We start from the raw sequence: 15,980 nt of genomic DNA, 5'->3' as shown, positions 1-15,980 counted from the left end.
ACTGTACACTGTAATCCTTTCATTCAGAAACCTGACGACAACTATCCATGTCCCACACATGCATACCTCAAAGCACGTGTGTAGACCTGCAAATGCTATACAAATCGGTGATGAGCCCCGCATCATATATTACACACACACACACACACACACAGCTCTAATAATATGAATACGCATTTTGCAATGGGAAGGGAGAGTACTGTAGCTCCTCCACCACTTACACATGCAACTAACAAACACATGGATGGTGCATGGGGGCATCTGCAACACTGCGTACGCATCATTATGTGCGGAAGCCTTGCTAGTGCACGTCCTACTGCATCGTGCTGTACAAAAATGTACATACAGGCTTACAGTACATACTGAACTGCAAGGATGCCTAAGAAAAAAACTGATATGAGTACAAGAGCTGTGTAGCTCCAAAACAGTCAATGTGCAGATGACATCTTGTAAATGATAGTGGACACATTTCATAATAAAACAAACAGAAATCTTACTGGAGTAAATGTATGAAGTTTAAGCATTGAATTGTGGATATGGTTGCATCCTTTTCAAATGTCATGATAAGGGTTGAACAAAAATAGACTCACTGGACACATATTGTACTGTAAACACTATTTAGTCTAATTTTTTTGCAAATCATGACTTTGCGACAATTTTGCAAGAGGTTCAATTCGCAATCTTGATGTACATCAATGAATGGAGAAATGGGATGTACATTGTATGCACATCAAATCAATGTCGGGATCATTAGAGTTAATATTTTGTGTGTTTTTAAATTAGCAAATAGCACCTGACTTGCAAAATTCCCCAAAAATAAAAACCTCTCAAAATATAGGGCATATAGCATACTACAGCTCTAGCTCTACAAATTGTTCCCCCTGGGCTCTGTTGGCAAGTTGATGCACATGTGACACATACACAATTTGTAATCACATGTGTTGACCATAGAAGAAAACATTATCCACAAAAGATTATAAGCAGTATAACAACACAAACTCAGTTTCAAACAGTCATAACAGAGGGTGCAGGTCCACTTTATTCATTTCAACTTGAACAAGGAAAAGTAGAAATTACGCGGTGCGTAATATATGTCCCCGCCGGAAGTAGCATTTTGTAGCAAAATGTGCAATATAGGTAAAAAATCAAGGTCAAAGGTCAAAGAAGTCAACGGTCAAAATTTTGTGTAAAAGTTTTGAAGCCCTCACCTAGTGCCATCACATAAAGCAAACGGAATCAAAATCGGGTTAGAAATGGCGAAGGAGTAGCATTTTGTAGCCAATGTACAATACAGGTCAAAAATCAAGGTCAAAGGTCAAAGAAGGCAAAGGTCAAAATTCTGTGTAGAAGTTTTGAAGCCCTCACCTAGTGCCATCACATAAAGCAGACGGAATCGAAATCGGGTTAGAAATGGCGAAGGAGTAGCATTTTGTAGCAAAATGTACAATATAGGTCAAAAGTCAAGGTCAGAGGTCAAAGAAGTCAAAGGTCAAAATTCTGTGTAGAAGTTTTGAAGCCCTCACCTAGTGCCATCATATAAAGCAAACAGAATCGAAATCGGGTTAGAAATGGCGAAGGAGTAGCATTTTGTAGCAAAATGTACAATATAGGTCAAAGGTCAAGGTCAAAGGTCAAGGTCAAAGGTCACGACTGAAATTCTGTGTACAAGTTTCAAAGCTCCCATGTAGTGCTATCATATAAAGCAAACAGAATCAAATTTGGCTCATAAATGACAGAGAAGTAGCAAATTGAAGATTTTGATCACACACGGACGCACACACGGACACACGGACGGACGGACGGACGGACACACGGACGGACGGACGGACACACGGACACACACACGTACGGAGCCCGTTTCATAGTCCCCTGCTCGAACTCGTTCGGCGGGGACAATAAACATTGTACAGCATCAACGTTTACTAGGCAATTTTGTAAGGCATGGTGTCAGTCTAAAGGCATTTGGGAGGCCATTACTACATTAGGAAGTGAATGTTGCTTGTAATATTTTGAGGCCCAGAGAGTACATAAAGATCAAGCCTATAAAAAGATCAATTTGCCAAAGGCTATCAAATATTAATTTGCATTGAGCCACTTATTCATCAAGGTAATTGGATGATTGATATTGGTTGCTCAATAATGTTCAATTACAATGTAAGAGAGAAACAATATTAACACAAGGAATTTCATCCATAAAGCATTCTAACTGATCAATCAATTTCAAAGGACCGTATATCTAAAAGAATTTTTCAACCATATTATTTGTTTTGGGAATGCAACAAGTAATTTAAAACAAGTCTTACAGATTTTTTGTAGCACAAGCACATGATACAGTGTCATGATCACACCCCAAAACATCTTGTAGAATGATAAGACAGTGACCTGTAGAAAAGGTTATTTGCTTTGTAATGATAAGGGGGAGGGGGACAGTCTTTCTCCCTGCCATCACCTCTCTCTCCCTCTCTGGCTCTTAAAGGCACAATTTACCATTTGCAGATGAAACAAAAACCCTGCATTAGTGCTTTAAAATAGTTCTAAAATATGAGTTAGGGATCTAGAAACAACCACTGTAAAAAATTGAATCTGTATAATCGATGTTAAGTATTGTTAAAATACACAAAATGTGAACAATAATTATAATAAAAATGTTTCCAGACTACAATTTTGTAAATCGTCTACAGTTATGGTTTATTGAGAAAACTACTGATATCTCCTTATATTTTAGGATTTATTGGGAAAATTTCATATGGTAGGATGTTTTGTGATATAACAGACCTACACATATGCATCAAATGTGATATCTTAAACATTCTTTAAATCACTACTCCCAAACAGGACCTTTAAGGCACCACACACACATATACAATGTATATTGTACATACAGATACCATACTTAAGTTGACACCTACTGGCACCAGAAAATAAGCTGTGACAGTTTACACTACATAAAACACACATGTACTACATAATCACTACTCCCAAACAGGACCTTTAGGGCACCACACACACATATACAATGTATATTGTACATACAGATACCACACTTAAGTTGACACCTACTGGCACCAGAAAATAAGCTGTGACTTACACTACATAAAACACACATGTACTACATGTTGATATTAGAATGAACAGCAACTTAATAGTGGTAGTCAGAAATTTCATTTTTTTTTCTTCTGTGAAAAAAATTTGCCATTTTGGCATCAACATGGGATAATATGGCAGCCAGCAGCAACTGTCGACACATCTGCTTCATCTTCAACAACTTTGAACAGGCCTTTTCTGTTTGTTTGTATTCAATTATAATGCTCTTTACAATGTACAATTGTAGGTATACTGAGTACTGCTAGTCAATTTTCTGTTCAAGGGTCTACATGTAATGTTTCAAGTTCAGAGTTTTACACCCTCCTCAACTTATGCTGCACAAATAAAGGCTTTGTCATTCAAGAAACAATCACCATGTACACAAAGCTGATGTGTATGACATGACATCACCAACAAATATAGCACTAAATCCAGATACATAAAATCAATAAGGTTTTGTACATTGAACTGTGAATCACTAGCCGGGTTCACACATACAAAATAGCGGGATGACGATTGCGCTCCATATCTCGAGATTTTTTGCAACCGTTCACATGCTCTGAATTAGCTTGATAGCGATCGCACTCGGAATCTCGAGTTTTTTGCAAGCGTCCACACGTACAGAATTATCATTGCCGATCGAGATAACAGCAAAGCCTGCAAACTGGGTCACACAGCGCCCTTCTCTATCACTGCCTGCGCGCCCTACTCTTTGCCCATTTGTTTTTTACGTGTCAGTGGTGTGGTTCGCGCGCTGTTGTTGTGGTGCGCCAAAGAGGTGAAGGACCTCTTCGCAGAGGCTTCGCTGTTGTGATGTGCGCATTGCATGATGGGATATAAAAACTCGAGATTCTAATCCTGACCGTTGACACGTACATGTACCAGCGCGGAGCGAATTATCCCGCTAATTGAGGAACTAGCGCAAGATTTCTTGGGATTAGCATCGCGATGCTTATCGCGCTAATTTTCGGGTTTTTTCTGTCATCACGTGCAAAAAACTCGAGATACCTACATGTATCGCGATGCAAATCTCGAGATTTGTATCCCGCTAATTGGTGTACGTGTGAACCCCCCTACTGATCCAATAATGAGACCTGGCTGTGATAATTTGCATTGTACAAGCTGTATACCCATAAACCTATATTGTATAGCAGGGCTTGACACTAAATTCTTTCTCTGGTGGACCTTTGGGCCACTAAAATCTATAAATTTGACATTTTGTTGGCCCGAAAGGGAAATGTAGTAGCCTGAAATAAAATGAAATACAACAATTAATTTTGAATTTCCAGTGGCCGCCTAATCGGGCCACCAAGTGTAGATATCCTTTTGGAACTTTGGCGGTCCCACATCAATTAGTGGCCCCGGGCCACTGGGCCACCGCTAATGTTGAGCCCTGTCTATGGTGCATTTTCATTTTTAGATACACATGCTAAGATCTTCATGGGAACAAAGGCCTTTTAACACAATATAGGGCCTAATAACTATTATTATTATTATTATTATTATTATTATTATTATTATTATTATTATTATTATTATCATCATCATCATCATCATCATCATCATCATCTTCATCATTATTACCACTATTCAGCATTACAAGACAATACAAGTCATAACAGATAAACAAACAAAACAAGCTACACTGTAAGGGTACAAGATGTCAGGCTTTCCCCAGTGCGCATTGTATTGTCATGAGTGAAATTCAAATGGCATTTCACCCATACAGTCATGGGAGCATTTTGTTGCAGTAGTTATTATCTTGTCATCATAACAGTAAATTGGTACAAATGAACCACTAAATTCCACTGCATATCTTTCATAAGAAGATGAAAGGTTTGAATGCGTTGAATTGATTAAACCTGCAAGAATTAGGGAAAAAAGTACAAAAGTTTGCCAATTTGAGGAAACCATGAAATCTTATCTCCTACAACATTGTACCTACACTGCAAATTTTAAGACTCAGTCATGAATTTAGTGACTGTGCGTTTAAAAGACTATGCACTGTGGTCATAAAATGAATTACAATATACATCATGCTCATCCAAGATTATTTGGGTTCGACATCATAACCCCACTTCGCAAGGAGAGACTTTATCTTAGATATAACTTGAAATCGTGGTGTGTGTGTGTGTGTGTGTTTTTTTTTTTTACATTTTTCCAATAAAAAAATAAAACTTTAAAAAGCAAAACTTTAATTCTGGTGACTGAGTGACATTGCACATTAAATCTGCTAATTATAAATGCAGATATTTCATGTTTATTCTACCATAGGAGGTCAAATATTGACTTTAGAAAAGCCTGAATACCCTCTGCAAATGACAAGAGTATCTTCCATTTCATAAGTGAATGAGTGACTAAAAAGGCATGCACACTCATTGTGTGAATTGCTGCGAGAACCATGTAGTTTGCAATCCTTGCCTCATTTCAATGAGTAGTTGTTGTGTTTTGTTTTTAAAAAATGACGCTGTATGATATGCATTAAAGGGATGGTATAGTATTAGACGAGATGGGGCTTCAAATTTCAACTTTTTTGTGAGATACAGTAATGAGAAACCGCTTCTGAAATATGAAAGAGCATACAAATCTATCAGGAATTCAAAGTTTATTTGATGAAAATCAGTTTTGAAATGGCTGAGATATCCAAACACCTATAAAAGTTGGGGCCTAATTTTTATCAGGACCATTTTGTTTTTGGACAACTCAGCGATTTCATAACAGATTTTCATGGAATAAACTTTCAATTCCTCTTCAAATTGTATGTTCTTTTTTCATAAGAGGTTTCTCAATGGGTACATTCAACTCATACGTATCACTTCTGGCACAAAATTAAAGTTTCCGAACAACTTTCAGGGAGATTTGGGCAGTTGATATTAGGAGACAAAGCTGTTTTGATTTTGGGGTTAGAAACCTGTTTTTGAAACGCCAAAAAAAGTGTGATCATAAACGCGTTTGTGCCAGAAACGCATTTCTGTGGAGAGGATATAACCAAAGTCATTTTGAAATGCATTTATAGCTTGGACCTGCTCACACCATCCACTGCCAACTACACATCTTTGTTCCATAGGTCAAACTGTACAATGGAGCTGCACAGTGACATGAGTACAGGCAGAGTAATACTATTGTTGGCAAATTATGTGGTGCTCTGTAACATTTTTCATGTTTCTAAAGCTCAGTTACAGTAAATGTGTTCATAAACACTGTAATTGGTGTGTTTTAAGGGATGGTACAGTATTGGTGGAGATGAGAATTGGGCTTTTAACTTTTTGTGAGATACCAAGAAAACACTTATGAAATAGTACAGAGCATACCATTTTAAGAGGAATTCAAAGTTTATTTGATGAAAATCGGGTTTGGCATGACTGAAACATCCAAAAACAAAGAAAAACAATGCGATCATAAAAAAGTGTGGGTCCCACACTTATTAGAATCGCTCTGTTTTGGGTATCTCAGCCATTTCAAAACCAATTTTCATCAAATAAACGTTGAATTCCTCATAGAATTACATGCTCTTTCATATCTCGTGATACGTTTCTCATTATCTCATCAAAAAATGTTAGAAACCTGAAATTAGGTCTCAACCAAAACTATACGATCCCTTTAACTGAACTTGTGCACATCTTTTTCTGTCTGTATATTTGTCTGTCTTTCTCCCCCCCCCAACTTTCTCTCTCTCTCTCTCTCTCTCTCTCTCTGAGTTGAATGAAAGAAAATTTCACAAGCTACTGTACGTGCTTCCTTTCGTCAATTTTTATCACAAGAATTGTAAGAAAAAGTACTCTGCTCAAGGTGTTTCAAATGATCAAAGCCACTTGATATCTGAGAGCGGACACTCTGTCAATGGGATATCCTTCTGGTCTCAATGTTTATGTTGGGAGAGGAAACATTGTATTGGTCTTCATGGCTTGGAAAGCAGGGTTTCTGGACAGTTCCTTCCTATCCCAAAGGAGATGTACCAGGTCACAGAGAGTAGAAAGACTTGTATACAGATTGTCTACATCAAATGATCACGGTTTCAGTAGATGCCAACACTCATGACAGGGGATTACTGAGTGACATACGGTAACCCATTTCAAATTACCAATTTTCCATAATGTCAGACATAAATATGTCACGATGCTATTAGAACAGGCCCATCTTTGTAGTTTATTTAGTTCACAAGTTCATTCCTTCTTATTTTATGGGCAAGGCAAACATGAAAGCGAGCAGAGTTCATGTCTCCCTCAATGTCGGTTATGTAAACAGTTTTAGCACGTTATGCATGACAGCGTTGATTAAATTGTCTGATTTAAAGAGATTTGATCCCACGCAACTCATACAGTAGCTGCTCCCACAGCACACACAAAGATAGGCTGTGAAAGGGAGAAAGAAGACAGTCTGTTCTTTCACCACGAGAGTTGGCCAGGACGCATGGTATAAATAGGCACTGACTTCATAAATATCCGACTAACAGCAAACCTACAAATGACCTCATCCTCGCGTCTGACTAGGAAGGGCACAGAGAGGAAGCCGTGTGCCATTTCACCCATGGAAATGTGCAATGACAGAGTAGAACTAGAGTGTGTGATACATACAAAAGTAACTTTAAAGGACTCATATAATTTTGGTTGAGACCCAACTTCAAGTTTGCCACAATTTTTGGTGAGATAATGAAAAACCTAAATATGAAAGAATATGTAATTCCAAGACTAACAGAGGGATTCATTGTTGATTTGATGAAATTTGGTTTTGAAATGGCTGAGATCTCCAAAACAGAGCAATACTAATAAAAGGTGGGACCCACCTTTCATTAGGATTGGTTTATTTTACTTTTTTTTTGAAGTCTCAGCCATTCCAAAACTGATTTTCATCTAAAAAACTTTGAATTCCTCTTAGAATTGTATGCTCTGTATTACTATTATTTCATAAGTGGTTTCTTGGTATCTCGCAAAAAGTTTAAAGCCCAATCCTCATCTCCACCAATACTAAACCATCCCTTTAAAAACAAATCACACCTGAACTGAGATTCTCATCGGATGCGTGAACCTATCTATATAGTGTGTAATTCAAATCTCCTTTTCAACATTTATGACTATCATAACAGCAGTCTAAAGTCCTGGCAATTATCCCTACAGCCAGCAATGAATTTCTTGCGCTGGAAAGTGTCAAGCATAAACAGTTGAGCAAGAGTCAACTGTGTACATTTGCAAAACTTAACGTTCTACGTCACCAACAGTCAATGTATTCAAGCAGTAATTAGGGTGTTTTCTTATGCTGATGAATGATTGGCTTGATTTGCAGACATGGAATGGAAGCTACATATGGCATCGATCTCCTGTTAGTAAAACCTGTACATGGTATTTGACATGATGCATGAAGATCTTTATGGAAGGACACCCATTATAATGTGCACACATCAGCAAAGGTGTGCCTATCATGCAGCATATGACAGACTGTAAAGTGTAATTACCCACGCCGATGAAAATCGGCAGGGGGTTATGTAAAGGGTTCCGTATGTTTGTTTGTTTGTTTGTTTGTTTGTTTGTTTGTTTGTATGTATGTTTGTTTGTTTGTTTGTTTGTGTACAAGATAACAAGAGAACGGGTAAACGGATTTGCACGAAATGTTCAGGGAATGTTTGGATAATGACAGGAAAGAATCGATTAGATTTTGGTGATAATCGGTTGACCCTTGCAAATTCTGTGTGACCTTGAAGTTTTGACCCCATGGTATAGTGACCATTCCGAAAATTTCCCGTTTCTCACTTTGCGATTTTCTGCTACCATACGAACACATAAACTCCCCAACGATCCCACTTCGCTGCTCAAATGTTCGGAAGAATTCCGAAATTTACGTTTAGGCCTATTTGAGGGACTATGTCCTTCTAGATTTATGAAAGTTCGTTCTCCGTCATCACAAACTGGCCCGTATTTTGATGATTTTTCAAATTAACATTGATTGTTTTTTTCGTTGGAGGAGCATTTTGCTCGGTCGCAGTCACACTGCACGATATGCGTGCTCAATGTCAATGCGTGTGCAAGGCCGCTGAAAATGCATCGCGCTCTACACTGTTGGTGCAAAATTGCACCGGGGACGTTGCGGCGCTCGTTGGTGGCCGAATACTGGTGCAGTAGACATTTGCATTCAACCTTTGCATTGAATAATTCCCGTAGACACTAATCATAGGGGTAATTGCCTAGGGGGTACGTAAATTTTGTTTTTCTTTTTTGCTTTTGTGGATACCATCAAAGATCGTACACTCATACGACCTTTGATATTTGATGATTTTTCAAATTAACATTGATTGTTTTTTTCGTTGGAGGAGCATTTTGCTCGGTCGCAGTCACACTGCACGATATGCGTGCTCAATGTCAATGCGTGTGCAAGGCCGCTGAAAATGCATCGCGCTCTACACTGTTGGTGCAAAATTGCACCGGGGACGTTGCGGCGCTCGTTGGTGGCCGAATACTGGTGCAGTAGACATTTGCATTCAACCCTTGCATTGAATAATTCCCGTAGACACTAATCATAGGGGTAATTGCCTAGTGGGTACGTAAATTTTGTTTTTCTTTTTTGCTTTTGTGGATACCATCAAAGATCGTACACTCATACGACCTTTGATATCATCACACTCTCGGCTTGCTATAATCAAAATATCCCGCAAGAAAACGGCGTATTTCTCGATTTTTAGCGCTTTTTCCGCGACCCGTCGCGTAGACAATACTCTTAAAACTGGACTTAATTCGCGCACGCTTGGAAAAGTTCCGATTCTGCACTTTTGACGGTGGAATTTGGGATTTTCGATGGATTTTTGGAGGAGACTTAGAGACTTTCCTGTACGTGAATGAGTGTTAATACCGTATGTGTAATGATGTGATTTGCGTGTGATGTGACTGTAGAACCAAAGATCGTACACTTCAGTGTACGATCTTTGGTAGAACTCACTGGCTGGTGATAAAGCACACTGGCAATTAAGTGGCCGAATTCTGGTAGATGACCGAATGCACATTATGTTTACCCCGACTTTGTACTTAGGCGTGGGTCTGCCGCCTTTGACGGCCCCTCTCTAGTTGTACAATGTAATTGTCAACTTTTGTTTGAATTTGTTGCTGCAAACTTCTCAAATACCAGATGTGCTAAACATTGAGCATTCCGTGCATCTTGCATACAGCCCACTAGGCAGACGAGCCACTGGCCACGACATCAGACAATTTAATACAATAAATGGAATATCTTCGAAACAAGCTGCATAAATGAGCTCAGACCACAGGTGCTCCACTCTGATACTGCAGTGATCTCTTCCTCATGCATTCACTTCAGACCAGGATGAGGTTCACAATAATTTTTATTGGCCTCATTCATGTCAAGTCATAACTTTCTTTAAATGTATTCTCTCTTTCTAATATAAAAGAAGTTGGACAGTGTCATTGAATTAATAATGACTTGGTCACAATATAAATTGTTGATGTACACTGTGTCTAAGTCTCTATCAGACCAATTTACAAATGTATATCATAGGCAGGGTAACTGGCCCAACAGTTTTCTGGCATAAAGCAACAGCACTTTATTGACATCTTTCAGAGGGCAGGGGGAATATTATACCAAACAGATATCAGTAGAAATCATAATAATTTGTACTTTTCATTAAAAAGTTACACTAGTGGAATTCTCATTATATCTTTTATATATCACTGACCTACTGTGATATAAGAAATTGTTGTCTTCTCATCCATTGATGGCACATGGATTTAAAACATTCAAGATTCATAACTTTTGAACACTGATTTTCCTCAAAACTTCACTGTGTTATGTACCACATTTGTACTAACACAAGTACTTCTGCATTCATTGAATTCATGTTTATTTGAAGTAAATAAAAAGTACATTGTAAATGCTATCTGCTGTACATCACATACATGTTCTTTAACTCTTAGAAAGTGTATACAAATTGTAATCATCATGATTAGAATCATCCAAACAAAGCGCTTATTCCCACATCATTATCAATCCCATTATTCACTCTACCTTGAAGCCCTGTGATTTTTTTTTTTGTAACCTAGAAACGAAAGCTTTGATAACTTTTCCGGGTAGACTGTGCTTATACAATGAACTTGGGCTGTTTCCTGCCAGCTTGTATAGGCCTACAAACATGTACATATGATATGCAATGTGCATACATGGTGGCAACCATTCAAAGATTAACTGCTATAACTTACAAAACCAAGTGTCTCTTGTGGGTGGGGGGGGGGGGGGGGGGTGGGGAATCCAAAACCTTACCATTCTCACTCATACAGTGTATTAACCCCTTGAAGATGGACTGATTTTCGTATCACACACATTTTCCACTCACCCCAGCCCAAGAAGACTCAGGACTAGCCTTCAACAGGTTAAAGGACAAGTCCACCTTCATATACATGTGGAATGAGTGAATGCAACGATAATACTAAGAAACATCAGTGAAAGTTTGGGGAAAATCGGACAATCCATTCAAAAGTTATGAATTTTTAAAACATCTGCGCAGTCACTGCTGGATGAGAAGACTACTACAGTGTATGATGTCACATGCATACACTGTACAATGATATAAGGAAAATAAAAAGAGAATTTCACAAAACTTTATTTTTTGAATGAAGTGCAAATTTCTTCGACTTGTTACTGACGTATGTTAAGGGTAGCATTATTCCCCCTGCCTTCTGAAAGAGAGAAGTCGAGTATTCTTTTGTTATGCGAGAAAAGTGGAAATATGTTGAATTTTCTTTATTCTTTCTTTATATCATTGTACACATGTGACATCACAAGGTATAGTCTTCTCATCCAGCCGTGACTGAGCAGAAACATAAAAAAATCATAACTTTTGAACCGATTGTCCGATTTTCCTCAAACTCTCACTGATGTGTTCTACTATTGTTGCTGCATTCACTCAACCCACATGTCTGTGAAGGTGAACTTGTCCTTTAAAGTACTGTGACTTGCCACTTCAAGGGCAAAATACCCAGAAAGCATTGTTGCAAGGCACAGGTGGGCAATTGGACAGTGTCAGAATCTGAAACAGCTAAGACAGGGCTGCACATTAACCCATTTTTCCTACTGGTCCGACCTATCCCTATCGGACAGTTTTGTACGTTACCCAGTTTTTCCATTTACACTGGTCTGAACCAAAAATTTACTGGTCCTCTTCTTTTTTTTTCTCTCTCTTTGTTGCTGGTCCACAGTATACGATGTTATTATCTTATTTTTCAATGGTCATGTCAGGCTAGTAAATTTGGCAATTCCTGAATAGTTATAGTCCCAACAGTGATTTTTATCAGTTGTGGACCGTGGGACCATGGGACCCGTTAAGCGTTGGCTTCGAGATACTGACAGTCTCCCATACATAACATGTATTTCTTTGAGAATTATCATAAAAACCATTGTCTTTAGAAATCCCTGAGAACATTTAGTTACGTGATACATCATAATGAAACCTGTACAAAGCTTCAAGATTTGCACAAGCCTCATCTTCTGGCACAGACAGCCTTTGTAAAAAGCAACTGAAAGTAATGGCACACGCAATTTCATATGTGACGGCAACCAGTCACATTATGATAACCTGTACTTTAACAGTGTCAACATGATTGCTATGTACATGTATGTTAGCCCAGTTATGGATGTCGCCATCCAGTGGTTTGTATAACCTGGCCAAGTAAGTTTGGCTCAGGTACTTGTAGTATGACAATAAACAGTGGGTTTAACAAATTTCCTACAACAGCATCTAGACATGTACATGTAACACTTACAACTGTACCAGACTCTCCTGCAACACAGAGGTTGACACAAATAATCCAGCCAAACAAACTCTCATAAAGTGTAGCAAATCTAGGACCAAAATGCTGCTACACTGGATGTCCTCCCTATGGACTCTTTATACTGCTTATTACAAATTTAAAATGTTCGTATATCATAAATGTATTTTCAGTCTTATTAACATACATGTTCAAGTGCACTTTGCAATGATTAATTAACAGAGGAGGTGAGTTTTGATAATTTTTTATGGTATTGAGGAACTGTTGTTTGCAACAGCAACAGCAACAGAACACAAAAACAAAAACAAAAACAAAAAAAAAAAATCTGGGAAGTTATTCCACACTTTGGGAGCAACAGTTATGAGTGATGTTCTATCGCCAAGTGTGGATAGCATCTTCGGAGGCAGATAGTTCAGTAAGGGGTATGGTGCCTCGAGATGAGCAAAGGGCATACCAACATGGTTGTCGGATGGTTACGAGTTCAGATTAGATAAAGAAGGGCTAGAACGTGGATACAATGGAAGGTGAGGAACAGTACCATTATTTTGTAGTGAATCAGGGACCTGATGTACTGTACAGCCAGTGTCCCAGATAAATACAGTGTAGAGTATAATTGTTTCATGTGACCTATTTTTGGGGGTGACCCTGTCTGTAGCAAGTTTAGGTGGCAGTATTTCTGTTCTATACCACGCACCTCTATCATTCACTATATATCAAAATCTTGTGATATATGCTTATACAGTAGTACCACACGAGCAAGGGGCATAATGGAAAACAAACTTATCCTTCAATTTTTCTTTTTTTTTTTCTTTTGTAAATGCCTGATTTAGAGTGGAAAATTGCGGGGAAAAAAATTGAGATAGTTGCCCATATTCAAAATTGATGGTTAGCAAAATTATTTAGTAGCATGTGAATCATTGTGTGTATTTTTAATGATAAAACAAACTCAGAATTGAATAAACTTCTACAAACTCAACATGCCTACCTTCAAAATTAACAAAGGGTGTCCATGGATGTTCATACATTTAATACAGTTGTAGTTGAGTAGGGGTTAGTAGGTCTATATTTACTATGCCTCATTGATCATTTGTGCCTTTTGAGTTCCAATCTCTGTACAGTAACAACCCGTAGATATCTCATGGAATTAAAGCAAGCTAGATTCTACCCATAAATCGACCCTAACGCCATCAAAAATTTGACCACCTGCTACATGTACAAACCTATGCCTTTCGGCTTTGTGAGCGATCAAATTTTGGTACAGGAGGTCGAACTTTTAGAGCGGGTTTTTCATAACCGTTAGTGTTGCCTTCCTCCCGAGGTGAAGCAATGTCAATGAATGAGAAATAGAGTCTTGACAAACCATATATTTAAGGAATTTATTTCCACATTTTGTAGACTACAAATTTACAACAGCATGACTTAATTATGCATGGGGATGGCAACTACATCCAAATGTCATCTGAATAACATTGAGAATGAGTGGTAGATCAGTGCCATGTGGCTTGAAACAGTGTTATGAAAGATACATAACCCACAAATGAAAATCAAAATTCCCCACACAGCCCTCGACCGAGTATCCGGTGGGGACCGACCTATGGCCGACAAGTAGACACCTCCCCTTCATATCATGGCTTCAACCACGAGTTGTCTTATTTACTCACAACCTGGAATAACAAACTCACAATACACTTCCCCCACTCATAATGACTAAGATGAGTTAAATAATACTGGAGACATGTATTCTGTATGATTTCCTGCCTGTTATTTTGACAAATTCACGATATGTTGTGTTTGTCTCGATACCGGCATAATCAGGGTCTATAATCGGCCACTATCTTTGGAGGGCGTATATCTTTATGTTCCACACACAGGATCCACTCCAGTTTACTCCTTACACACGACGACCATGCCCGTTACACGTAGAGTCTATGAGACTTTCGAGAAATGTGATTATTGGTAGCCGTTAATCGAGACAACTCACCTGTAAATGCTCCTGAAAACGTATGGGCAAAACTTGCGACATCTTTCACTGATTTGCTATCCGATAACCAGAAGAGTTTGTTTATTTCTATGAGCGGAGAAATTGATAATTAATACAGAAATTATGATACGGTGCAGCGGCCGAGTAGGATGAAGCAGGCCGACATGAGTAAAGAGAAATCGGCAGTAGTTCCGGATTAGGGAAAAATAATTTCTATCGCATAATAATCTCATAAAGCAAAGCTGGCTACATTTAGAGTAGATAGTAACCATATCAATGTAATTCCTTGTGTAATACGATAAATTATGAAATACAATAACTCTTTTGCTATATCTTTTCATAGATGTGGCAGAACTATATTGTTACGCGAGGAGAAATTTGGCATGCCACATTTACGTTGAGCTGCTCGCGGAGCTCTGTGGTGAACCCAAGCGATAAGCATGCAATGCACAGAGAACACCTACACGTATGTCAGTTGGCCGCGAGGAATAGCTTCCGGGTGCATTTCTATTCTATAATAACGTCATGAAGCGGTTTTTTCAAAGTTTTTTTTTTTTTCGCTTTGTTTTAATGATCACATTAAAGTTTTCCCGGTATCATTATCATCATCACTATTTTTTTCCAACTATTACCGTGTGACTCGAACGACCAGATAAGGGTTCAAAATGTCAGCAGAATTAAAGAGCAACTCCATACCCAGTTGAAGATAGTTTGAACAAAGAGCTATAAGTACTAGTAGCTCTTTGGTTTGATAAGAGAAGGCCTATAGACTCAACCGACTGTATAAGGCCTAGAATAATGGAGGGAAAGAAGAAGGAGGAGAAGAATTTCTAAAGAAGAAGAACAATAACGATTGAACTTCTGGAGAAGAAGAAGAAAAAGAACGCAAGTGGAAGAGGCTTCATGAAAATCTAACCTAAAGTGAAAAATATAATTTTATGATTTTGCATGTTTCAAAGATCATGCTACCTCACAGGCCTAATCAAATTAATACGGAGGTGATCAATGATGTCATCACTTCACAAGTCTCCTATTAACATTGAACTCCACCAGAATTATCACTATAAATTGAAAGGAAAGTCTTTTTTTTTCTTGGTTTGTGTGTGTGTGTGTGTGTGTGTGTGTGTGTGTGTGTGTGTGTGTGTGTGTGTGTG

The 15,980-nt window shown here is 38.3% G+C and overlaps 1 protein-coding gene across 1 annotated transcript in view; it reads right to left on the bottom strand.

Annotated features, from left to right (window-relative positions):
* LOC139741400 (clathrin heavy chain 1) overlaps positions 1–14,993 on the bottom strand; it is a 57,757-nt gene extending 42,764 nt beyond the window's left edge. The window contains exon 1 of the mRNA XM_071651980.1: positions 14,827–14,993. Within this exon, the coding sequence (XP_071508081.1) occupies positions 14,827–14,868 (42 nt within the window). The 5' untranslated portion in view covers positions 14,869–14,993. The remainder of the gene's footprint in view (positions 1–14,826) is intronic.
* Between the last annotated feature and the right edge of the window lie 987 nt (positions 14,994–15,980).

This window comes from Diadema antillarum, unplaced genomic scaffold (assembly GCF_040938485.1).
Source record: "Diadema antillarum isolate AM-2024a unplaced genomic scaffold, OU_Dant_1.0 seq00000927_RagTag, whole genome shotgun sequence".
In the NCBI taxonomy this organism is placed as follows: Eukaryota; Metazoa; Echinodermata; class Echinoidea; order Diadematoida; family Diadematidae; genus Diadema; species Diadema antillarum.
The sequence above is the reverse complement of the archived record's forward strand: the minus strand, read 5'-3'. Positions and strand labels throughout refer to the sequence as shown.